General features: G+C 36.2%; 1 protein-coding gene across 5 annotated transcripts in view; it reads right to left on the bottom strand.

The window, feature by feature from the left end:
* Positions 1-27,451, bottom strand: part of LOC150094665 (NPC intracellular cholesterol transporter 1-like) — a 537,686-nt gene that overhangs the window by 201,765 nt on the left and 308,470 nt on the right. For all 5 annotated transcript variants that reach the window (XM_090411500.1, XM_090411501.1, XM_090411502.1 and 2 more), the window contains exons 15-16: positions 19,782-19,896; positions 7,802-7,929 (exon numbers count right to left, since the gene is read on the bottom strand). In XM_090411500.1, the coding sequence (XP_090267626.1) occupies positions 7,802-7,929; positions 19,782-19,896 (243 nt within the window). The remainder of the gene's footprint in view (positions 1-7,801; positions 7,930-19,781; positions 19,897-27,451) is intronic.

Here is a 27,451-nt window from a genome sequence, read left to right as displayed (position 1 = left end):
GTCCCACTCTGACCTCGCCTTCTCGGTAACCTAAAATAACACAATATAAACAACTAAATTCCAAAAGCAGCACCACTAAAGAACACTTGTATTACTGAGGGAAATGTAGCACAATTCACAACAAAAGTTACACTACACACCTTTAAGAACACTTTTAAAGTGTTTAAAAGGTTGGTCAACCAGCGAGCATATAGGCTCTCTAGCCAACAAGCTGTGAGTTTGAATCTTCTTCTGAGAAAAGAATGTTTTGTTGTCTAGGAGCATAGAGACTAAGCTTCCAAAAGTTTTGTCTGGATAGGACAATATCTGATGGTTTATGTGATTGTAAAGAAGTTGTGCAGCTATAGTTTTTTTCTTGTTGTTTTAGGAAGAAAATACACTGTGCTTGCATAGTAGTTAAATAGCCGATTTGTTGTTGTATATATCTGTTTTTACATAAATTAAATATTTTTATTTTGGTTAAAAATCATAAAGACTCAATCTCTAAATGTGCTTAATGAGTTATCAGGTTAATTTAAGAAGTAAAGTTGTTTATGAGATATCTTGGATAAAAACCTATGTGCAAGGTTAATCAGGAATTTAGTTTGAAGTGTTTTCATTTGAATTTGAGAGTTTTAAACTACTGAAGTTGTGGAAAGTAAAGTAAAAATAAATATCCCTCCCCCCAGACACACACAATATCATCATTAACCAACATGGAAAAAAGGTATATTGACAATATATTCTTAAGTCTGGAACCATGGACAACCTTCACTTTTGAATTGCCACGAGCACCTCAATAACCAACATCTAACATAAAATTACCTGCAAGTTAGAATCTAATGGTTTACTCCCATTTCTGGATCTTCAACTAACTAAAGAATCTGGTAAATTAAAAGTCCCTATATTTCAAAAGCTTAAACACACTTACAGGTATCTACATGCCTCTTCCCATCATTACAAACCACTAAACTCGGGAATCTCAACACTTGGAGCAACAGCCCACTGCCTCATTACTGACAAGGATAAACTAGCTGAAGAACTGCACTACTTGAAAACCACTTCTACAAAATGACTATAATGAACACATTAATTCTAGACTGCTTAACCAACACATAATTTGATATTTTTCTAATGACGAGGAAAACAAAGGCTTCATCACTCTTCCAAATATTAGCTCTATTTCGAAAAAAATTGGAAAAATACTTTAGAACATGATATCAAAACAGTATTCGCCCCACTTTATCAAGATGAGATCACCTCCAATACACAAAACCTTGACGTGCCCACTTATATATCCAGGTGTCTACCAGCTATGATGCGAATGCAGGTCATCTTACTCCATGGAGTCAGAAGACTAATCATGGGAGGCCCATTCTAGAAAACAGAGTCTACTATACCACTCCTTGAACTCCCTAACCGTTCATGCTCTCACCACTCTAATCAGGCAATGCATTCCACAGTTCAACCACCCTCCACGTAAATAAACTGTTAAATTGTGAATGAAGCTATGTTTTGTAATTTATTATTTTTCATTCACATTTAACATTGCTTATTAAATATTAATCATGGCTCATATAAATTTATTTATTATTCCTTGATTGAGAATTACCAATTAAATATTTATTCAAAACCTGACCTACTATTAATTTTATAAAATATTAAAATGTATAGAATTTTGTATAACCAAATATATATGGTGTAACGTAAAGTGTATTTTTATATTTAACTGTATATGTAATCAAAAGTTGAAGAAGTAGCTTAAATATTCTGTTGTTTTTATTTGTGAAATATTTAATGTTATGTAATCACTCATGTAGCAGTAATAGAGCATACATTACATTAGCGAAATGTTTACGTTTAGTCTGTTGTCATGGAGACGCACGCGTAAACAACCACGAGTGAAGAGAGCGTGGCGTTCGAACGTAAGGTGGGAGTGAAGGTCATATAGAATATAGAGAAAAAGGGTAAAGAAGAAGGAAGGTCATAGATAAGATAGAGAGGAAGAGAAGAATGATTATTAAGGAGTGAGGAGAGAGTTTTGCGGAACCAAGATTATAAAATCCTCAGGGCAGAAATTTATGAGTATAGTGTTCGGAAGTGAACCTATAAGTAGTGAAACAAAGTTTAATGTTATAAGCGAAATCTGCTGTTGTTATGAAGAAAGGTTGATACCGTAATCAGATAAAAGGAAACTGGACAGTCAATGTGAAAATTCTGATTATTTCCAGTTAATCTGGATTACGATTAAATTCTATGTTGCCCTAGGAAAACGTTATATTGATTACTTGGAGGAAAGTGAACTGGAAAAGATATTAGTACCTAATTACTGTTATTTGGAATAGTGAAGTGCGACTTACAATAATACAGTTTAAACTATGGAGAATTTTTATTATGTGTGTTCCGCTAACGTTAATCAAGTTAATTCATAAGTGCTCTCTCAATAATTTGATGTGTTGAAGAATTTGTCTGGTAAGAGTAGTTGTATAAGTTTTTCTATTCTAGCATTAACTGTAATATATCTCCGACGCTCAAGGACCGGAATATATTTGCTTGGATTATTGCTTACGTAGTTTATTGCCTGCTGTGAATATAAACATTGAGCTGATCGATTTGTGATGATTGATTAAATGTGAAGTTGTTATGTTAACTTGAGATAAGAAGATTTGCGTTTTTGAGACTGTGAATTGTATATGAAGATTAGAACATTGAGTTGGCATACTGATTTAGGAAGATGTGTTAAGTTAATTGTATAGTTCCATTTTAAAATAGAGTTCTTGTATTTGTTAACCATATCATATATTAAATGTTTTATTTTGTTGATCTAAATATTGTATTTGCCTGAATTCCTTATTATTGCACCGTTCATAAATATTCGAATCTTGCGGGAACCCCAAGTAAAAAAATGATAATAAATAATTCGGCCTAATGAGATGACTGCTAACCTAATTTAGAATTGATCCCACTATTTATATAGACTAATCTAAGAATAGGGTGGCACAGTATAAATATAAATTTCCCTACTTTTGGATCGGTGATCACTTCGTAATTAGTTATTTTAATTATAAAAGTGACTTGGACTAGATGGTAATTAGAACACTACAGAAAAGAGTCGTCACGACAAAACCACTCCTCAACCATTTGCTCACAGCTTCATTTTGTAACTTCCAAGGATGGCCCTTGTCCTCTCTCTCTCTCCTTCACTCTGTTTCACCAAGCAAAAGAACTCCCCAGTGTCAACCCTGTAACCACCCAGGAACGCACCAAGGGTATTTGCCACCCAGGTGCAAACTTTTATTGGCTGTCCCTTAAAAAATAACTAAAAGAAATTACATGTAGCATTTACTATAATAAATAAAATAACAATTTATGCAAACCAAAAGTTACATGTCTTATTTATTAAAAACACAGAATACATAGTTTTGTATAGTTATTTTTAACATCAATTATTATCCATTTAGTCTTTATTTGAGTTGTAAATCAGCAGTTAGAATTGAAGGAAGTACAGGAAGATGGTTTAATGTTAAATCTGGTGTGAGACAAGGATGTACATTATCCCTTCTGTTATTTATTATCTATATGGATCACATTATGAAGGAAAGTGGTATTAAGCATGATGTCAAAATTGGAGATGTTAATGTCAGCTCTTTGCTTTATGTGGATGATGTTACTTCTAAATAAATCCGCTACAAGTCTGCAAGATTCTCTGACTAAATTGAATAGCTGTTGTAATAGATATGGTATGAAGGTCAGCAATAAAAAGACAAAGACAATGAAAATAGGCAGAATCATTGAAAATGTCAACTGTGTTGTGAATGGAGAACCAGTGGAACAAGTAAAACATTTCAGCTACTTAGGCACGATTTTTACTAAAGATGGTAAATTAAATATAGAAATAGACAACAGAATCAGCAAAGCTGGTATGGTGGGAAGTCAATTGAATAAATTCATATGGAATAAGAGAGAAATTAGTCAGAACACTAAATTAGCTGTATACAAGGCAGTGTTCAAACCAGTTTTAACTTATGGATCTGAGAGCTGGGTCAGAAGTAAAACACTTGACCAAAGACTAGAGACTGCAGATATGAGAGTCCTGAGAAAGATTAGAGGCATGAACAGATGGCATCAATGGCAATATCATATTAAAAATGAGAATGTTAGGAAAGAACTTGACATTGTCAGCATCCAGGAATGCGTTAGCAGAGCTAATCTCAGGTGGTATGGTCACTTAAACAGAATGGGCGAGGAAAGATTAGCAAAACAAGTGTTCTCTGCCAGGCTGGCAGGAAAACGACCCAGAGAAAGACCAAGATATAGGTGGATTGAGGCGGTACAAAGTGCCTTAGACGATAGAAATATAAGATCTGATAATGTTGGACTCTTGATAAGTAACAGACTGATTTGGAGGAAAATTGTAGATAGGAAGTTAGTAATGATGTAATTTTTGTTATGTAGTATTATCATATCCTGTACACCCCTTGAGGGTACATGGCAGGAATTTGATGATGATGATGATTAATATTCATGCTGCTACGGCCCTGTAACCATCTCTTAAATTTTTCAAATTCTCAATCATATCACCTCTCCATCTTTTATCTACCAAACTCTGCAGTCCACATTCCCTCAGCCAATACTCATAGCCACCCACAGTTAATTTATCCTCTTCAAATCCTAGGAACCAAATTTGAGAACAATAGTCCAAGTGTGGTCTGATCAGGGCTTTATACAATGAAATAACAACTCTTATCTCTGTGGATCAGCATCCTTCTCAGCACTGCACCAATCCTCTGGGTTACCTTCATTACCTTTGCAATATGTTCCCTGAATTTCAGGTTTCTATCAATCATCACCTCCAGATCCCTTGCCTCCCCTAACCCCTCCAGCACAGTTTCTCTGACAGAGTATGCAGCCTCTCATAAATGTATCCCAAACTTCAAGACTACATGTTGAAAGTTTATTTTTCACTTGGTTAGAGTATAATAAATTTACTTTAATCCTTTATCCAAGTGTGAGCAAACAAAGTTTGCGCCTGAAAGTATCTTCAGGACTGGAGTAAGGTGGTACAACACCAGGCAACTCGTTGCAAAGGTGGAGCAAGCTACCAACACTCCTTTCTTAGTATCTCCTATAATGCAAAGCACATCTCCTTGTGGATATGTCTATTGTTATGCATTAAGGGAAGGGCCACTACCCAGACTAGTTTCGACCTTTATTGAGGTCTCTTCAGTGGGAGCCAGGCCCAAGCTGAGATACCAGGCAGAAGCATTGGTAGCTTGCTACCAATAGTGTTGGTAACTTGCTCCACCTTTGCAACGAGTTGCCCTGGTGTTGTACCACCTTACCTTTCAGGCGCAAACTTTGTTTGCTCACACTTGGATAAAGGATTAAACCAAATTTATTCAAGACTACATTTTGCTACATTAAACTGACACCTCCATTTACTTGCCCATGTGTCCAGTTTATTGAAATCCTCTTGCAGGGCTACCACATCTGCACTATTACTAATAACCCTTCCCAGCTTCACATCATCTGCAAACAACTGAATATCCCCCCCCCCTGCAACCCACTAACAATGTCATTGATATAAAGGTTAAACAATAGTGGTCCCAGTACTGAGTCCTGTTGACCCCATTTGTAGCCTTCTGCCTCCATGACATTGCTCCCCCCCCCCCCATATACAACACTTTGATACCTATCAGATAGCCAATCATGAATCCAGTTCACTAACATGCCATCTAAACCCATGTGCTGCAACTAAAATATCAGCTTATCATGTTGTGCCCTGTCCAATATTTTGTAAAATCCAAAAAAAAAAAAAAGGCAGAATATGCCTTTCCCTCATCAACTGCTCTTGTCACTTTATTATAAAAGGCAATCATATTACTAAAGCAAGAGCACCCTTTAACAAATCCATGCTGTCTCTCACAGATAACATTACCCTCATCTGCCCAACACTATATATGGGCTTTCATTAATTTCTCTAAGATCTAGCAACTACTGATGAAACAAAAACTGGTCTATAATTGGACGCTTAGAGTCTACTACCACCCTTATGCAATAGTACTATCTCACCCTCCTTCCACTCCTTGGGTACCTTTCCCTTGGCCAAACTTTCATTGAAAAGCCAGGTCAATGGAGCCTCCTCCTTCTGTTCTTTAGCATATTTTCTCAAAACCAGTAGCAAAATTCCATCCAGTCCTACTGCTTTATTGCCATCCAGGGTACTCAGTATTTGAAACACTCTCTCCTCTTGCACTTCTAAACATTGAACCTGCCCTATTCCTCTAGCATTAAAACCTACTTCTCCAAGATGAAATACCCTAGTAAAGTGTTCATTGAATAACTCTGCTACGTCCTTTGTACCAGTCACTCTATTCCCATTTATATTCAACAATGTCATTCTTCCACAATCATTTCTCCTCCTCCTGGCCACAATTCCTTGGGATTTTCTTTGGATCTCAGGGCCAATCTCTTCCCACATTCCAGTTTTGCCTTCCTTACCATACTTTACTGTCCTGATCAGTTTTATATTCTTCATGTATCTGCCCTCCACCCATCTCCCTATATATCTTTAATAACCTCTTTTTAACCTGCAGTTCCTGTTTGATATTGTTCGGATAAACAAAAATTAAAAACAAAAATTGAGCAATACATCCAAGATATTGAAAATAAGCTTTGTCATCACATGTACTCTCTTCAGCTGATCCACACAATGTTACACCAGTGTTTCAGACATCCCTGAACTATTAGTTCATGTCTGAACTATTACACCATTACACCCTCGCACCTGTAACATAACTGAGAGAAGAATGTAAGAATCCTTAGAAATGGCATTGGCTCCAAAATATCTGAATATAAACCCAAGTATCAACTTGTCATAATACATCCTAGCTATAATTAGCCAAATGCATAAACATGCAAAGGTGACTTCCACTAATTACTTAGCAGTTGTTACCTTCGTTAGTCTTTACTGTTTCTGTTTGTCTACTAGTTTTCATGTTTACACTTGAAGAAATCCTATGTAATTAGAATGAAACATTTTTAATCAGAGTCAGCCTTATAAACTCTTATTCATATATCCATGAAATGGTAAAGTCTACATGCTTCTGTATATGTATATATGATGTATATCTTCTGAGATGAAATGCTGTTAAAATCTAAGGAAAATGCTCAAGAAACACATCCTTACAGACTATAAGTGATGCATGATGAATAGAAATTTATTAGCTACTAGATAAACTGTTTAAAATGCAGTATTTCCAGAATGTAATTTTGCAATTAAAAAAAAAAAACATTCTAGAACAAGCTTAACTAGTCAAAATAATAGCGGAAACAGCAATGCTGATACTCTAAAATGATTCACAAATGTTACTAAAGACGTCAGTATATGTAAAGAGAACGAGGGTTCATCCCTTACACATGATGTAAGATTGTGGTTAACAAAAGTGTCAGAATTAGATTTTTGTGGTTGGAGTAAAGTGAATGTTTTGCCAGAGGTGGTGATGAGTGCTTTGTCAGTGAATGAGTTCAAAGAAAGCCATGATAAGTATTGTGAGAATAATGGTCAGTGAGCCTCCTGGGATGGAAATGCATGAGAATAAAATAATTACCATTAAGTTATTGCTCTAAATTTGTAAATGCTTACCTCCTGGCGTTTTGTGTCAAATGTAAAAATACTCAAGAAGCAAGTCATCTGTAAAAAGAAGTTCAGTAAAAGTGCAACTCCAGCATATAATGCAAAGATCTTTACAGCAGGCATTTCAGTTGCATGAGAATAAAATAATTACCATTAAGTTATTGCTCTAAATTTGTAAATGCTTACCTCTTGGCGTTTTGTGTCAAATGTAAAAATACTCAAGAAGCAAGTCATCTGTAAAAAGAAGTTCAGTAAAAGTGCAACTCCAGCATATAATGCAAAGATCTTTACAGCAGGCATTTCAGTTAGTGCACCTATAAAATAAGAAAAAAGGTATTTGTATATATGTGTGTGTATTAGAATTCTGAACATAACAAAACATATCTGTGTGCTAAAACACAACAAGAAATGTTCACATTGACAAGACATTGTTTAACTATATACAGGGTGTTCGGGATAAATTTGACATATTTATAATTAATTATATTTTTCCGTAAGTTACATGTATTAACACACACTTCTCTTCATTTAAAAGTTTGGACCCTTCTTCATTCACATACAAGATGTCAGAAAGGATGGATAGCTGGAACCCACCTGAATCATGGAAGAGAATAACTTGTATCATGATGATTCGTGCCCGCCATCAAAATAAGGATATTACGACTGCTGCCCAATGCTCCCTGAATACAGTAAAAACAATCAGGAATGAACTAGAGACTTGTAATGGTGACTACGAGGATGTAGCAAGAAGAAAGATCCCTAGCAGACGATCTGATTGCGTTCGTACAGCAGAATTCCTCGCAAATCTGCAGGAACAGGTGTTGAAGAACCCTGGCATTGGAATTCGGGCTTTGTTCGTGGAGTTGCTAACTGTAGTCGAGCCCTGGATAACAAGGGTAGCCAATGGTAGGCCGTATGTATGGCAGCAGGATTCGGCCCCTTGCCACACCTCTGGGAAAAGTCAAAAATGGTTGTCTGAAAATTTCTACGACTTCACCAGTCCAAATGTTTGGCCTCCAAACTCCCCAGACCTTAACCCCATGGATTATTTTGTATGGGGCGCAGTTGAAAAAGACACCAATCGCACTTCCAGTAATACAAAACCCAGTTAATGGATAAAATTAAAACAGTTTTTGCGGCCCTTCCCAGGGAGACTGTAGCATCAGCTTGTTCGAGGTTCCGAAGCAGAATTGAAGCTGTGATCGATGCTAATGGTGGTTATTTTGAGTAAATCTTGTTGATAGTATTGTAATTAACTCTGCCTGTAATGTTTTTTTGTCAATTCATTAAATTTAATAGATACAAAGAAGATTTTCTTTTTCCTTACGAAACTGTCAAATTTATCCCGAACACCCTGTATGGATATACGTACTTGTCAACATATTTCAGATATAAACAGTCTCGTCATCACATTAGTGAAATTTCCCAATCTATAACTTCTATATTAAAATGTATTTCTAGGTTAAAAATGTGTTTCTAGAGAGGCCTTTTACAAGAGCAGAAAAACATTTTCTGTAGAATCTGTTCCTGCAGCAAATATGCATAATCAACCTGGAAGAAGTTTTGGAATTTTCAAGAGAATAAATATCGCAGTGAAGTCAATAACAGAAGAATAAATCAGATCTTACCTCTAAGGTCATCACAGGATATGGATTGGTTCATAATTTTATCTTGATAACCTCGTGTTCTGTTTTTTCAAAGAATTTGGTGAGATTATGCAAAGCTGGGAAGGATTATTAGTAATAGTGCAGATGTGGTAGCCCTGCAAGAGGATTTGAATAAACTAGATAGATGGGCAAATGAATGGCGGTATCGGTTTAATACAGCAACATGTAAGGTCTTGGTTTGGGAAACATCGATGGGACACTGCATACTCTATGGGAGGAGTTATACTGGAGGAAGTAGGGCAGACAAGAGATCTGGGGTTGATGATTGATAGCAACCTGAAATTTAGGAGACATATTGCAAAGGCGGTGAAGATAACACAGGGGACTGCTGCAATAATGAGGACACTGACCTGCAGAGATAGAAGGGTTATCATTCCGTTGTATAAGTCTCTGATCAGACCACATTTAGACTATTGTTCTCAGATTTGGTCCCCAGGATTTGAAGAGGATAAATTAAATGTGGAAAGGGTACAAAGGCAGATAACAAAGGTGGTTTCAGGACTGTACCATGTTAGTTATGAGGATCGGCTGAGGGAATGTGTACTGCAGAGTTTGGTGGATAGAAGAAGGAGGTGATATGATTGAGACTTTTCAACTGTTGAGACATGATTACAGGGTTGACACTGGGGAGTTCTTTCACTTGGTTGAACAGCTGGAAGGATTGATGACAAGAGGCCATCAGAAGTTACGAAAGGAAACTGTTTGCAAGAGGGTGAGGAATGGTTTCTTTGCATGGAGGGGTGGTTGAACCATGGAATGCATTGCCTGATGGAGTGGTTAGAGTGAGAATGGTCAATGAGTATAAGGAGTGGTATGATACTCTTTGTGCTTATCAGAGGGACCTCCCCTCGATGAGTCTTTTGATTCCATGGAGGCCTGAATAATAATAATAATTATACACTCACATGACATTCTTTAAAAAAAAAATAAAAAATTTGCATGACATGAGTCTCCAGTATATTATATTTGCATGCGGTCACCTATACATAACAATGGTTTGCACACAGCAAGCATGCTAGACTCATATTTAAATATTCTGTCATTGTTTAGTCTCTATCAAGGAGAGATTTTCAGAGTTGCAACATAAATTGTAGTGTACACATAAGCAACACAAATTAGAACTTAACAGACTTGAGTCCTAGCTTCCTTTACAGCTATATAGATCTAGTTGTTAAATGGAATGCTTAAAATTCTCTTATCCTGGGCAGAGTGTGCCTGAAAGAGGAGAGTAACTAGGGATCCGTTTTAGGATCATTGATATTTAGGATTTAAATAGGGATATTCAGTTGTTGCTAGATGATACAAAGGCGACACTGGTTCAACATTGTGGAAGAATGTAAGGTTTTAAAATTTAGAAAACAAAGATGGGATGTAGGATTTACTCCTAGTGGGGATATATTTGTGGAAGTGGAGGAAATCAGAGATCTAAAATATAGAGGATACATTTCCAAAATTGTGAGGACAACACAGCACATTTTCTGGCAATGATGCAGGTGACACTGACTTGTACAAGTAAGGAGATTCTGGTTCCATTTTTTAAGGCCTTGATTATGCTACATATGGATTACTGTGCACATCTCATCACCTGGTTTTAAAAAGGATGAAGAGATATTGGAAAGAGTACAGAAGCAATTGACTAAGGTAATTTCTTGTCCCTGGAATGTTGAGTATGAAGAAAAGTTGAAATGATGCAAGTTGTAGAGTATAAGGGATTGTTATAAGATTAATGTTGATGAGGTTTTCCTAAAATGGTGGGCAGTGGATGGGGGGGGGGAAACAAGAAGTCATCCCTAGAAGCTGTATAAGGAAAGTGTGAGCAAGTGGGAGAGAATGAGGCTTCTTGCATGGAGAGTTGTGAATGATTGGAATGCATTGCCTGAGAGTATGTCTGCAGAGAATTTGAATGTATTTAAGCAGAGAATGATGAGCTGTGCATATGACAAAACTTTCTGTGACTCATGGGCATTTGGAGATAATATTAAAGTCAGGCTGTTTTTTAAGGACAGTTGCACAAGCGCGCGTGCACACACACACATATATATATATAATTATATATATATAAACAAAAATCTCAAATTTAAACTTGCCGTGACGAAACACAATAGCTTCCTACCATTTGATTCTGTGGGTAGTTTCCAAGACATGATACACTAGATCTGATCTTGACTACCCATAGATGTTCAGATCTTCCTTTCTTTCAAACAGATGTTAATCAGTCTTTCGGTATATTATTATGGGCAGACTGGAAAATCAGCTAACATGAGTTTAGAAGAATGCAAAAAATACAACTCGCCACCACATGTATAAAATCATGTCAGCAAACATGAATATAAGAAGGCTTTTACTTAGTTCGTAATGCCCTTAAAAATCACCTTAAACAAATATGGTTGTGAGAAATTCCAATATGTTCTTAGATATCTACATAAACACTATGGCTTCTTGAGAGCATCTACAAAGACTCTCTTTATACATATGATGATAGATTTTAAGTCTCTTAAAGTTCCACTTCATTTTGTGTTGCTTGTATGTATGTTACAATTTATATTGTACCTTGAAAATGTCTCTGCAAGAAACAAAATATTGAAAACAATCTGTTAATTCATTCTTTACACTGCTTGTATTACATTAACCATCTTAGTCTTAAAGGAATATCAAAGTCCCGTGTCAACAAAATTGCTATGTTGTTTTAAATCATCATCTTATTTTAACCCTTTTTATAACCACTTCTTTCTGGTCTTCCAGCTGATCTTTTACCTTCATATGGCCACCACTTCAGTATAACTTTTGTCCATCTATTGTCCTTGAGTCTTGTAATGTGTCCCAACCATTTTCATTTCTTTTGAAGTATGTTTTCTCCAATATCTAAAAATTTTGTTTTAGCTCTTATTTCTTCATTTTTGATTATATCTCTGAGTCTTATACCTAGCAGACACCTTTCCATTCTTCTTTCTGTTTTTTTTTTTTTTTTAATTTCCTTTTTGATTGGCCAGGTTTCTGCTCCATATGTCACAACAGGCCAGTGCACATTGGTGAACAGTGTTACTCTGTTTTAAGGTTTTATTTTGCTGTTTAAAAATCTCTTCAATTTTCCAAAAGCTTACCATCCCATTCCTATTCTTCTTTTCACATCTACCCTGACTTGTTTCTTCATTGTTAACAACTTTCCTAAGTATACGCACTCATCTATTATATCAATTTCTTAACTGTTTACCCAAATAACATTGCATCTTTCATCGTAGCCTTTGGTTTTCTCAAAATTAATGTCTAATCCAATTTTTATTGATTTATTGTTAGATTTTCTATCATTTCTTTTAAATCTTTCATGCTGTTTGCAATAATAAGAATATTATCAGCAAATCTTGGGTTATTTAATTCCATTATTATTAACTCCTTTATTGGACCATTCTAAATAACTCATAAGTTCCAGTGTTAATGTGAAGAGTTTGGGAGAAATGGTATCTCCTTGATTTATATGAAATTTTTCCTGCATGCTACATCAAATTTCATTAAGAAATGAAATTTGATGTAGCATTTCCATAAATATATTTTATTACATCAATAAATTGTTTTTCCATGCCATAATCTCTAAGAGCTTCTATTATGGATGAAGTTTTTATGCAATCAAAAGCTCTTTTAAAATCTGTGAAGGCCATGTGAAGAGGAAGGTTGTATTCATTTTTCAATAAGCAGGCTTATTGATTGAATATGAACTATTGTATTAAAGTAAAAGTTCTTTGTAAAACCAGCTTGTTCAGAGGGTTGTATTGAATCATGTCTTGTTTCTAATCTATTGGTTATAATTCTAGTGAAAAACTTATAAACATGGTATAACAAACTAATAGCTCTGTAGTTTGCTAGCTTTAATTTACTTCCTATTTTATGCAGTAAATTAATGTTTGCAATATTCCATATTTTGCACATTCTCGCAAAACCTCAGCTGATATTCCATCAAATCCTACAGCTGTATTTATATTGAAATTCTGCAATTTCCTAAGAACCTCCAAATCATCCACCTCTGTTCTCACATCAGTGTCTGTCACATATGTTGAAGCAGTAACTCACTAGGATAACATACCCTTGCATAGTGGTTACTCAGTAGCTCAACTATTTTATCTGCTTCTGTCTCCGCATGACCATCATCATGGCTATGGAAGATTAAGGTTAACCTTCCATAGCAATTCTTCATCTTACTTGCCACATAATGAAAGAACTCTTTGGAATTTCCTTGGGCCTGCTTAGCTAGATTCTTCTCATAATCTGATTTCACCTTCCTTACCATGTTGGTCACCATTCTTGCCTAAGCCTTGTATACTGTTCATAAGTTTGTTGGTCACCTTTTTTTTTATATACCCTCTACAGCATTTTTTTTTCTTCTGCAGCTCATGCTTAATGATATTACTCATCTATCTAACTCCTATTTTATCTGAGATAAATATTATCTAAATATTATTACATCACTGGTATTACAAAGTTTCAAAATCATATCAAATTATTATTGATGACTCAGATGAAAGCAATAAAGATGAGTAAATGGCTTTTGGTGATGAAAACAACACCTCTAGAAACAGAAGTATTGGAGAAGCATTTTTCTCTGAAGTTGCACAAGTCTCACACCTTCATTTGCCTTTCTTCCTTATTTTTTCTATTAAATCAAGTGATCCAAAGCACTTTTCTTTCTGACCTTTGAGCATAGGTGAATGCGCTAAACAATAGTGTGCTACAGGACTCTATTGTTTTCACTTGTGCAGTTTAATGTATACATTAATGATACTGAGAATAGTTTGAAGAAGAATATCCAGTTTTTTCAAGATAGAGAGGACAACATTAAAGATCCTGAAGAGGAAAACTGATATAAAGATCCTGAAGATGGTTATGAATCAAGTGATACTGTAGGCAAAGCAAAGAGCTAGGTCATTGTTGCAAATAAAAGATCATATATGAACTTTAGTTTGAAGAGATTACAGTCTGTGTATTACATTTATATTATTACATGACACCTCCAAGGAGTCCATGGACTTATCACAGAAAGGCATTTTACTCTGCTACACACATCTCACCTACTACTTAATTCTCCACCTACACACAATGCCACTAACAACAACAGTATTTTTTGAAAGTTTATTTTTCACTAGGTTAGACTATAATAAATTTAGTTTAATCCTTTATCCCAGTGAGAGCAAACAAAGTTTGCACCTGAAAATAGTGTTGTACTATCTTACCTGAGTAAGTAGTACAACACCAAGCAACTCGTAGCAAAGGTGGAGCAAGCTACCAACAACTCCTATCCCAGTATCTCCCATAATGCAAAATATTTTCAGGCACAAACTTTGTTTGCTCTCACTGGGATAAAGGATTAAACTAAATTTCTTATTATAACAGTATTTTTTGTTTGTAAATCATGTGTATTCTCATGGCCAATTTGTCTGTCTACAGAATGAAAACCTAGAGTTTCCTGGAGCAAAAACCCTGCTAATTGAGATTGGTTAACTCACTTTCACTGGAAAAAGCCCACATAAAGATTCCTTTCATTATCACAAGAATTGAATGCAGGTCATTTCTGATTGATGGATAGAATGTTCTGTTGTTCTTCCAGTTGTACTATGGAGGCACTTATAGAGCAAGAAGTTAAAGAAGCTTAAGAGTAATAGTTACAGAATATTATTCCTCAGCTTCTTTAGTGCTGAGTAAGGATAAGAAAGTCATTTTCCTTTTTTATTTTCATAAGGCCTTTATATGGCCAAACATGACTTAATGTGCTCATATTTGATTGCCTGGGTTTACGGGTTTGCCTTGGGATGAAGAAACAGTAAGGGTACTTCAGAGTAAGATAACAAAGATGAATGCTTGTAACAAGAATAGATTAAAGGTTCATGAGTTGCAAAATTTGGTTCGTAAGTGAAATGAGAAGATAGGACAGAATTATTAAATGATTAAAAACTATCAAAAGGATTTTATGTAATAAAGAAATATTTTCAATCTATGTTTAAAACGAGAGAGAATAACATACCAAGTTACCCAAGGAAACAGAAGCATGGTTAGCAAAATGTGAGTAGTAGATTTTTTTTTTGCCCTTGAAGAGGGTTGCAAAAAGGAGATGTGAGTGCATTACCGGTGAATGAGTTGATTAGGAGATATGGAAAGCATTGTATATGGTATTCTGGGACTCCATGAATATGAATACTGTCATCCAAATATTAATGATAATCATGGTAGTGAGGATAAGGATTAACAGTGATGGAAAGAGATTATATTTCCACTGTTCAAGCCTTATTCAGACTGTATTTGAATAGCTGCACACATTTGGTCTCCTAATTCAATTAAATGAAAAGACTTTAGAAAGTTGCAGAGAGAAATGACAAAGGCACTGCTGTTTTTCTTGTCATGTATGAAGATTCAGGAAATGCCATCTGCAGAGTTAGTGAATGAGGTGTGATGTATAATTAAGCATGGAAGTTATTTGGCAGTTTGTACTGGATTAATGTAGAAAAGATTTTACATAAACAGGAGAGAAACTGACAGACTATGTCATCCCAGAATTTATTATTATTATTTTTTTTTTTTTAAATGAAGGCACTGAAAATATTTTTAATAAATGTTTTGTCTCTGAAATGTAGAAAAATTAAACAAAAAAAAAAGATTAGTTTGAGCACTGTTATTTAATAGTGAAGACCTACCACAGTGAGTGTCTTGATTCAGATGAATAAAATAAAGACAAGCAAACTAATCTGAGAGCATATGGAATTGACAGGCATAACTGACTGGAGCTGGAAAGAGATGTAGCAGATGAGGATTGCTGGTGTATTAATTTCTTGTAACAAAGTAATCTTGTTATCTAAAAAGAATTTTCAAATTGATTCAGTGGTACTATCCAAATAATTATAATTATTATTATTAAGAGAGACCGCCAGGGAGTCAGAGACTCATCAAGGGAGGCCACACACACCGGCTATCAATACTTATTCTTGGATTCATTCGCACTGCTTGCACTCACAACATTCAATGGCAGTTCATTCCAATTATGCACCATCCTATGAGAGAAAATTCTAACCCTCACCCCTTCTTAGCAGCCTTCATTCTCAGCTTCCAAGGATATCCTGTCATCCTTTCCCCACCCTCCATAAATTGAAATCCTGTATTTCAGAAGTTTGTAAGTCTCAATCATATCACCCCCTCTTTCTCCTGTTTCCTAGGATCTGCAGTCTACTAATTCTCAATCTATCTTCTAATCAGTATTCCACAATCCTGATATCATTTTTAACACTCTCTTTTGCACTTTCTCCAATATATCAGAATCACAACAGAAACCAGGAGACCAGACCTGCGCACAATAGTCCAAGTGAGGTCTTATCAAGGCCTTGTAAAGAGGCAAAATAACATCCTTACCTTATCTTTACATGTGAACATTTGTTTTAGCATTGCAATTATCTTTTGACTTGCATTTGCAATGTTTGCCACATGGCCCCCTGAACTTCAACTTCCTATTTGTTAACACTCTAAGATCTCTAGCCTCATCAGTTTCTCCACCTAATCCCACTAATATAATATGACATTGGCATGACTTTATATTTACTGACATTGAACTGACACCCATTCTTCCATGCCCACAATTCCAGCCTATTCAAATCATTCTGCAAGTACTGCATATCAGCAGCATTCCTGATTACCCTACCTATCTTTGCATCATCAGCAGCAAATAACTGTATGTCGCTTGTCAAATCCTTCCTAATATCATTAATGTGCAGACTGAATAACAGTGGCCCAAGCACTGACCCTTGTGGTTTACCACTTGTTATTTATATTTATTTTAATCTTTGTACTGGGTTATGGGCAGTACTACCCTTACATCACGTCTAGACTTGATATAGGCCTAAGCCTTTACAAGTGTTTTACCCTATGGCTGTTCTAGTTATCATTGTAGTTATTCTCTGATGGGCCCTCAAGGAAAGAACTTTTATATCCTTCTGTGTAAGCCCAAGCCGTTTTAAGTCCTTTAAACTATCTGTGCTCAATACACAATGTAAAGAGATGGCGCTGGTAAAACTCTGAGTTGCACCATGCTCCTCCCGTATCTTACTAACTAGATCTTGGGTATTTTATACTAGTTTACTTTATTATTATGGCTATAGGCTAGTGGGCACCCTGTTCCCACTACCCAGAGGTCACCATCTCTTTTAATCGCTAAGTCTGGCTTATGCATACCCACAGAGGTCCTATAATGTGGTTCCACCGTGGTTTCTCAACCTTTGTTCTTAAAGCGGTTGTTCAGAATGGAGACCACGGCATCAAGGCTTCGCACGTGGACCCCATGGGTGCAGAAGCAACAATGGACTATATGAGAATGTCTATGTAGTGGCAGCCAGCCATACAGTTTGAGTCGTCACTATCCCATCGAGTTGTGTGGGCTCTAGTAGGCAGGGTATTGATCCTCGTCCTGATAAGGTCAATATTGAGTCTGGTGGACAGGAGGAAGAGGGGGAGATATGATAGAGACCTATAAGTTGGTAAGGAGTTGTTATAGTATAAATGCTGGAGAAGTTCTACAGAAAATAGTGGGAGATCAGGGGAGAACCAGAGGTCATCCCTGGAAACTGTATAAAGAGGGTGTGAGTAGGGGAGTGAGAGACAGGTTTTTTTCGTGCAGAGTTGTAAATGATTGGAATGCCTTGCCTGAGAGTGTGGTGTATGCAAGGAGTTTGAGTGTGTTTAAGACACGGCATGATGAGCTGTGTGTGTGTGATAAAAGGACCTCCCAGATGAGTCTTTGACTCCATGAGATCTTGGGGTAATAATAATAATACTATACTTGAACCTAGGGAGGAGTCTGGTGCCATCCCTTACACCAGATATGACTTTTTAAGGAGCACCATCTACAGAAGAGTGCAACAGAGATGTCCACCTCTTGTTCTGCAGGTGCTGACTCAATTAAGGTACCTTGATAATGGGACCAGCCTTTAGCCCACTTAAAGTCTTCTGTATTAATGGGCTATAGAAGAAAGCCTCTCTGCAGATAGAAGCTAGTTCTAACTTCGTGATTCTTGACAGCCACAGGCTTGGGATCAGCCATCTAAGTGATGGAACCCAGAGCCCACCATCCTTCACCCTCGCATGGAAATATACAGTAGGGGGTGTCAGGTGGCAGTCGGAGCCATGGTCTCACGGCTGAACGGATAGCCCTGTCCATTCGTGACAGTACCGATATATATATGTCCTACCAAGCACAAACTTAAATCTTGCAGAATTGCATCCCCCATATTCCATTTTTTGATATCTGTCAGTCAGCCATCCTTTTATCCATGCTAATATTCTATAACCCAAACCTATTTTATCCAATTTATGCAACAGTCTACCATGCTGTATTCTGTCAAAAGAATTAGCAAAATCCAAAAGTATCATGGTATATCCATTTCCCTCGTCTAATTCAATAGTAACATTGTTATAGAATGTGAGCAAGTTGCTAAAAAATGTTGTTCATTGCAAAGCAGAGATTCACTGTCAACCCATTTCTGAATGCAAGCCCTAACCAATTTTTCCAAAATCTTCACCACCACTCCTGAGATACCAATTAGTCGATAGTTGAATACATCGATCTTTGCACAACCCTTGTGCAATGGAATTACCATACATTCCTTCCATTTCTGCGGAATCTTCCATGTTCTGAGGCTCGCATTAAACAGCCTGATCAAAGGGATGGCCAGTTCAGCTGGACACTGTTTTAGCACGTGCTGATATCCCATCAGTCCCTATTGCTGAATTCTTATTCAATTTGTGCAACAGTTCTAATACAGTGAACTCAATGTTGTGTACACCAGGTTGATAGCTTTCAACAATATGGGCACTCATTAACTAAACAACCTCTTCTAAATCTGTAACCCTCATATCATCAGAATTTAGAAGAGTTATTCTTTCATATTCATTCTTTCTTTTACTTGCAGCATATCGATAGAATTCTTGTGGGTTGTCTTTAGCATGCAGAGCCAGTTTCTTTTCATACTCAGACTTTGCTTTCTGTACAATACAGTGTAACTATTCTAGCCTGCTGCTTGTAAAGTTCATAACTCACATCATCCTTTTCTTACGAATCTCTTTTTCTGAATGGAACACTCATAAACTTAGTCACTTCCCAAGTAAGTACCGCACAATCACTGTCGCCAACTGGAGGCAGAATAGTTGCATCTTTAACTGAAATGTCCTCTGACACTATAAGCAAATCTAACACTCTTTGCCCTCGAGTTCCTTCTGTTGCATGCTGCTTGAGGAATTTGTCCCACACCAGCTCAATAAATGCATTTTCATTCTTTTCATGAGATTCTACTGCTACTCAATCAATATTTGGATATCAGTAGAATTTCTTCATCACTTCATTAATAGTAATTCTATCTGCATAGTCACATTCTGGAAATTTAAAATATGTACATATATTTTATAATGTATGCATGTTCTTAGAATAATTAGAAAACCATATGCCAAGGACAAAATGTAACTCATTATGAAACACCTACCTAAAAAGAAGCAACAAGACATCGAAAAACTTGATAGCATCATACCAGGTGCTACTTCTCCCACCACTCTCCCAATCTGATGTTCAACTGTTTCATCTGGAAGTCGTTTATCCCGCTTTAAAATGGAATAACATATATTAAAATATTATTACAAAACATGTTATATTAATTTATGAAAGGAATTTATTTCAGTCCCTCAGCCGAGTTATATTATAGCAACATTAAGTTAACAGCACACATCTCAAAATTGTCTCAGAGCATTTATAAGAGAGGTACTAAAGTGAACCTTTATTAAATTCACCAGGCTCCATATACTGTGTGTGTGTGTGTGTGTGTGTGTGTGTGTGTGTGTGTGTGTGTGTGTGTGTGTGTGTGTGTGTGTGTGAAATACTTATTTGATTGCAATACCTCTAGAATGATATTAAGTATACTTTTAGTGCATGTGAGTCATATAAGCCTATTGTATGTTAGTATCATAGAAAGACTAAGGATTAGATAATCTAGAAACTCTAGATAAATATACAAGTTTCTGATTTGGCAGTTCTGTAGAAAATGTTCAGAAATTGAGACCATGTGTTTTTAGACATATGGCATGTTTAATAAAATAAACATTATAACCCCCAAGTTTTGTAACTTGTCAGGCTTTCATCGTTAAGATACTAAACAAATGTGTAATTGACTGTGTCTAGTTTTCTTTTGTGTATAACTTTTGTTAGCATCCTTGACAACTTACGAAACTTGTAAGTTATACTGTTTATTTCATTAAACTTGTTATGTCTAAAAAGCATGGTCTCAATGCCAAAAACTTTTTACAAAATCTAGAAACTCTTCTAGACCAAACATAAAACTTTCTCGAGCTACTTCAGGCTTTGAATAAGCAGAGTGAGGGACTCGGACAAGGTGATAAAATTCACCTGAAGACATTTGCACATATCTAAGCATGCAGTGAGATTTGAACTAGTGCCCCATTATTATTAATATCAGACCTCCATGAAGTCAAAACTCATCATGGTTTAAGGTAGAGTTCCCCAAACTGTGTTCTGCAGAACACTGATGTTCCACGGAAAGTGAATAAGTGTTCCGTGAAAAATTATCAAAATTAATATGAGCCTGGAATGGTTTTAAATGCTGCAACAAGTGCAAACATGTTTGAAAATCCGGTACTCCTCATTTTGCATGTGGATTGCAAGTGAGATGTGCAGGCTTACAGAAATATAATACCAGACAATAAAAATTACCTACTGCCTCATGTGAAAGCTGCAAAAAGTATATTAACTCTATCAGTGTTACTTTTTTACCTGACTCAGCACTCACTTGTTCACATGCTCATTTACTGTATGCTACTCTCTCTCTTCTGATATAAGTTGCACTCTAGACATCCACATATTCAACAACCTCTGTTATAGGACAATATCACTATAATGTCATTGTTGTCATTGCCACATGCCTCAATTCCTTGCTATTGCACTCAGTTAACAAACAAACACCCACTCTTGCTATTCTGATGGTGAATGTATGAAGAAAAATCATATGTAAGGGCTCCAGCAAGATAAGTTAATTTTATATTTATTTTGAGACAATATTGTGTCATTTTTAGACTCAGTGTTGCTGTGTGATATCTGTGATTGGTACATGGCATTTTGTTAATTTTTTTAGACAGTATTTTGTTTCTGGTGTAGCGCTCTGGGACAAAATGGTAATGAGAGAGAGACAGACACTACTGCATGTGTTAGCTTGAAAGACAAATTGAATGGCATGGCTTTTTTGAGAATGTGTCATCAGTGTCATATGTATGTGTGGGGAGTGGCACAGGGATTTATGGGAACAGGTTTGCTTCAATATCAGAATACTATGAATTAGCATAATAATATATTTCTCTATAAGGGGTGCTTAAGGGTCAAAGCTGTATAACTGAGAGGAGAACTCCACATAGCCTTTAAAGGAATGCGGATAACCAAGCAGGGCTTCTGACCTAATGTCCAATCCTCACCTTCTTGTGGTGCACCCTGTTGGGTATCTACCACGATACTGAATGAACGAGGATGGGCTGGCAATTTGGGATTTAGCTGACCAAATTGTATTCTTATTGGCTTAAACCTATATACAAAATGATGGTACAACTTGACAAAATTTCATGCTGGCTGGGGCGTCACCCGGTTAAACAAGGACCCCACTGTTTTCACCAGGTAAGCAGGGCGAACAGCAAAAAAAGTCAGCTACTGGAACAAATCTGAACGCACACCCCAACTCAACATCACCAGACTTAAAGATCGGTACTATCAACATAAGAAGCCTGAATGAAATTATGGCTGAGGAATTAGATAAGTATACCAGATCGACATAATAGGGGTGACTGAAACAAAAAAGACAAAAACTGCGAGATCTTTCTGAGCAATAAATACAAAATGTTATATTCAGGCTATGACAATCAAGGAAAAGAAGGAGTAGCCTTAGTATTCAACACAAAATAAGAGGCTAATCTTCTTAAATGGCAAGCAGTCTCAAGTAGAGTGATCTGGGCAAATATCAGAATGGGGAATTGGACAATGAGACTTATTTGTGCCTATGGTCGCACAGAAGGTTCTACTAAGATAGAAGTGGAGGAATTTCTTGATGCTTTAGAGAAAGCAACTGACACAATGAAAAAGGAAAAGTTGGGGGATCTAAATAGCAGAGTAGGAAATGATTGTCAGACATACAAAAATATTTTGGGAAAATTTGGAGAAAAGACCAAAACTAATAATAATGGCAAATACCTGTTGGAACCAAAACTAATAATAATGGCAAATACCTGTTGGATTTCTGCTCAGGATATGGACTGGTTATTACTAACACCATGTTCCAACATAAAAATGTGCACAAATTCACATGGAGAGAATAGGCAAGGAATAAGAAAAGTCTCATTGACTATGTTATTGTTGATAGCAATGTTTTCTCTCTGTATCTTTCAAATCCTCTGTACACTCTGGTGCAGGACACCAGAGTGTACAGAGGATTTGAAATTGGAAGTGATCACTATTTAGTCTTGAGCAGGATAAAATTGAATTTCATATTGAAAAGAATAACATGTAAGAAAGTTTTAAAGCGAATAAAAGTTGAGCAGCTCTCAGATGTGAACTGTTGACTAAAATACACAAAGATTATTGAAGAAAAAATGAAAAAGTTTGAGAACAGGAACCAAACATTAGAGATTCAGTGACAAGCCTTGAAGAAAACTCTGATTGATTCAGCTAGAGAGGCATGTGGTGAAGTTGTCTGCAAGGATAGAAAAATTAGAACTCCACGGTGGACACAGGAAGTTAAAGAGGCAGTGAAGGAAAAGAAGAAAGCATATCAAATGTTCCTGGCAAATAAGTCGGCTTCTGCTCTTAGAGAATACAGAGACAATTGTAAGAAAGCTAAACACTGTGTAAAACTAGCTAAACAAAAGGCGTGGGAGGACTTTGGCAAGAACATAGAAAATAAATTTGAAGAAGATGGTACGATATTCTGGAGGTTGTTGAAGATGCTTAGAAATGGAGGCAAGAGTGCTGTAAAAGGAGTTAGAGATGATATAGGTGACATGAAAACAGGAGAAAAAGATATCCTTGAAGTATGGAGTAATTACTTTGAAAAATTGCTAAATGAAACAAGCAGTGATAGCACAGCAGTAAAAAACACTCAACAGGCATACAGTCAGATAAATAGATATCCATACTTGAAGTAGAAAAAGCCATCAACAGCTTGAAATGTGGAAAGGCAGCAAGAGTAGATGATATTCGACCAGAAATGCTGAAGTATGGTGGTATAAAGGTCTTACAGTGGCTGCACCGCTTGCACCGTTGAAGCTGACATTATGAAGGGAAGTGGAATTGGAGATATTAATGTCAGCTCTATGCTTTATGCAAACGATGTTATACTGCTAAATAAATCCACTAGAAGTTTCAAAGAGTCCCTGACTAAATTGAATAGCTGTTGTTGTAATAGATATGGTATGAAGGTCAGCAATAAAAAAGACAAAGAAAATGAAAACAGGTAAAATCGTTTAAAATGTCAGCTGCGTTGTGAACGGAGAACCTGTGGAACAAGTAAAACATTTCAGCTATTTAGGCACGATTTTTAGTGAAGATGGTAAATTAAATATGGAAATAGACAACAGAATCAACAAAGCTGGTATGGTAGGAAGTCAATTGAATAAATTCATATTGAATAAGAGAGAAATTAGTCAGAACACTAAATTAGCTGTATACAAGACAGTGTTCAAACCAGTTTTAACTTATGGATCTGAGAGCTGGGTCAGAAGTAAAACACTTGACCAAAGATTAGAATGGCAATATCATATTAAAAATGAGGATATTAGGATCTTCACATTGTCAGCATCCAGGAATGCATTAGCAAAGCTAATATCAGGTAGTATGGTCACTTAAACAGAATGGGCGAGGAAAGATTAGCAAAACAAGTGTTCTCTGCCAGGTTGGCAGGAAAACGACCCAGAGGAAGACCAAGATATAGGTGGATTGATATGGTACAAAGTGTCTTAGACGATAGAAATATAAGATTAGATAATGCTGGAGTCTTGACAAGTAACAGACTGATTTGGAGGAAAAATTGTAGATAGGAAGTTAGTAATGATGTAAATTTTTCATGTAGTACTATCATATCCTGTACACCTCTTGATGGTGCATGTCAGGAATTTGATGATGATGATATATTTCTCTTTGTGGGAGATAGTACTTTTTAAATCTGCTAATTTTTCCTGACTTTACTTTTGTATATATATATATAAAATTGAGCATAATATACTCAGTAGATAATGTATATAAAAATGAATTTAAATGACTCTATACCGAGAAAGAAAAAGTTTAATGTTAAGATAAGACTAAGTTCGTTGAAATTCAACTTCTTCAGGTATCACAGGCAAAGAATTAAATAAAAAATAATAGAGACAATAAAATACATTAACAGAACTAGTATAAACCACACAAGTACATTTAAAAACAGGAATGCGTGCTTGAGTTCCAACTGAAGTTGACTACGTGCATGAGCTGACACGAGTGCGCCAGTACTGGACAGTGGCAATGTGTGCATCAGAAATATTGTAGCTAAGGCTGTTATTAATATGAGATGAATCAATAAAGGGTGAAGTTTATCCTTAGATGAGCAGATCAGAGTTACCAGCTTGACATGAGGTTTGAAAGTGGTGCGAAGGCCATGTTTCATCAATACTTTGGCTATCTTTTCTGATGTACCTCTGATATAGGGAATAGAAATGGTCATGTTGTTCTTGTGTATTAGTAGAGGGCAGAGTAATGGGCCTATGTAGTAGTTTATCTATTTTGTAGGGATTATATCCATTGGCTCTATGTATGGCATTTTAAAAACAGTTAGAGCCAGAGCCATTTGTTCTAACGATACAGCTCTGACCACAGAACTCCAATACCTGGCCATACGTTCTTAGCCAACGACTATAATCCCTATAAAATAGATAAAATACTACATAGGCCCATTACTCTGCCCTCTCCTAATACACAAGAATACAACATGACCATTTCTATTCCCTATATCAGAGGTACATCAGAAAAGCTAGCCAAAGGATGAAACATGGCCCTCACACCACTTTCAAACCTCATGTCAAGCTGGTAATTCTGATCCGCTTGCCTAAGGATAAACTTCACCCTTTAGCACACCCAGGAGTGTATGAAGTTCCTTGTGACTGTGACTTGGCCTATTATGGGCAAACAGGAAGATCAGTTAAGATTCTCCTGAAAGAACATGAAAAATACATTCGTTACTATTACTATGGCAAGTCGGAACTGGCAAACCACGCTTTGGACACTCCTTCACACAGGATTAGATGGAGGAAAACGAATGTGCTATTTAGGAGTCGTTACAGATCTGAAAGATTATTTTTTGAGTCAGCAATGGCTTTGAAGAATGCATCCAACCTTAACAAATATGGTTGCATTAATTTGCCAAATATTTGGGAGACTTATCCTAAGAAAAACTCTTGCATAGCTGTTTTATAATTAATTTGCATTAATTTTTATCCATTAGAGGGTGCCAAAAATAGGACTTTATATCTTTTGTCCATTGCAATTGCAATGTTTCACTAACTCACTGTCGTGTGTACAAGTGTGTTGTGCTCTGATGATGCCGAGTTGAAAATCAGCGAAATATAAGCAGTTAATAAAACATCTCTTTGATAAAACTGTGTGGTGTTATTAATACCGTGAAAAATAAGTCATGTACAAATGTAAAATAAGTCGTAAAAAATAAGTCATGTACAAAGCTGGCGATTATAAAAAGAGTGTCTGCACATCCTTGTTAATGACACTTCTACACAATTTCTAAGGGTGGCTCTCTGTCCTCTACAGTCCTAAGTATTAAAAAAAGAAATTCTCCTTTGTTAATTCTATAAATCTCCTTTAATCATTTATGTTTCTAATCATATCCCCTCTTTTCCACCTTTCAGCAGTTGGTATTTTTAACCCACAGCCTAAAGAACAAGATCTATAAAGAGGGATAAACCTCATTATCTCTACTTGTCAGTTTGCTCATCAACATCTAGGTAATGAATTGAGCTCATTTGATGGCCTACTCGATCATTTTCGCTGGCTATCAGTTTTACACCATGGAAAGAAATGAATATTTCTCTTTAAGTCATTTTCCATATCACTGATGTTCAAATTAAATAGCAGTAGCACAAGTATCAAACCTTGAAGTATACCAATAGTCACATGCCTTCTCATTTATTAAAATCCCCCATACATTACTCTTAAGTCTGTCCATCAGCAACCATCTTATCCATTACCATTTTCTCTGATTTATATAACAATGTTCCATTTGGTAACAACCTGTTCAATGCTTTTGTAATAACCAGCAGTATCATTATGTAATTGTGTCACTTTATTATAAAAAAGTGAGCAAATTAATAAAGGAAGACCCACCATTCAAGAAACTATGCTCCCCTATAGTCATATTCCTGACTACTCTCTTTTACCAGCTTCTCTAATACCTTAACCACCACCACTCTTGAGGTACTGAATGGTCTATAATTTTCTACCTCTATCTTAAATCTTTCCTTTGTCATATTTTCACTCTCTTGCATCTTCCTAGAGCTGAGACTTAACTTAAGCAGCTTGGTCATAAGAGCTGCCAGTTCTCTTGCACATTGTCCCAATATATGGGCTGATATCCCATTTAACCCTATGGCCATATTAACATTACTGTTCTGTAATATCTTAAACACCTCCAATTCATCTACCTCAGTTCTAATATCAGTCAGTGTCACATCTGACACTGCAATAGCTCCACCTGGATTGGTTCCAAAATAATAATTATCACTCAATAACTCAACTATTTCATCTGCTTCTGTTACCTTCCTAACACCAATATTCATTAAAGTCATCCTCCCATAGTATTCTTTCTTGTACTCACAAGACACAAAAAGAACTCTTTGCACTTTTCTTTTTTGCCTGTTCAGCTAGCTTCATCTTTCATAATCTGATTTTGCTTTCCTTAACCATACTTTCCTTAAATTGGGCCGCTAGAGGGATTCGTAGTCGTTTGTGTTTGTTGAGAGCTCCTGATAAGATGTGTTATTTTAAGTTATCGTTGATAAATTTACTTCAATATTACGTTTGTTTGTTCGCCTTGCGTATCTTAGTGTGTCTGGTTGTGTGTTTCATTTT

Source organism: Typopeltis vanoorti, chromosome 21 (genome assembly GCF_054136105.1).
Source record: "Typopeltis vanoorti isolate ZY-2024b chromosome 21, IOZ_Tvanoo_1.0, whole genome shotgun sequence".
Lineage (NCBI taxonomy): Eukaryota > Metazoa > Arthropoda > Arachnida > Uropygi > Thelyphonidae > Typopeltis > Typopeltis vanoorti.
This window is presented reverse-complemented; position numbering and strand designations above follow the sequence as displayed.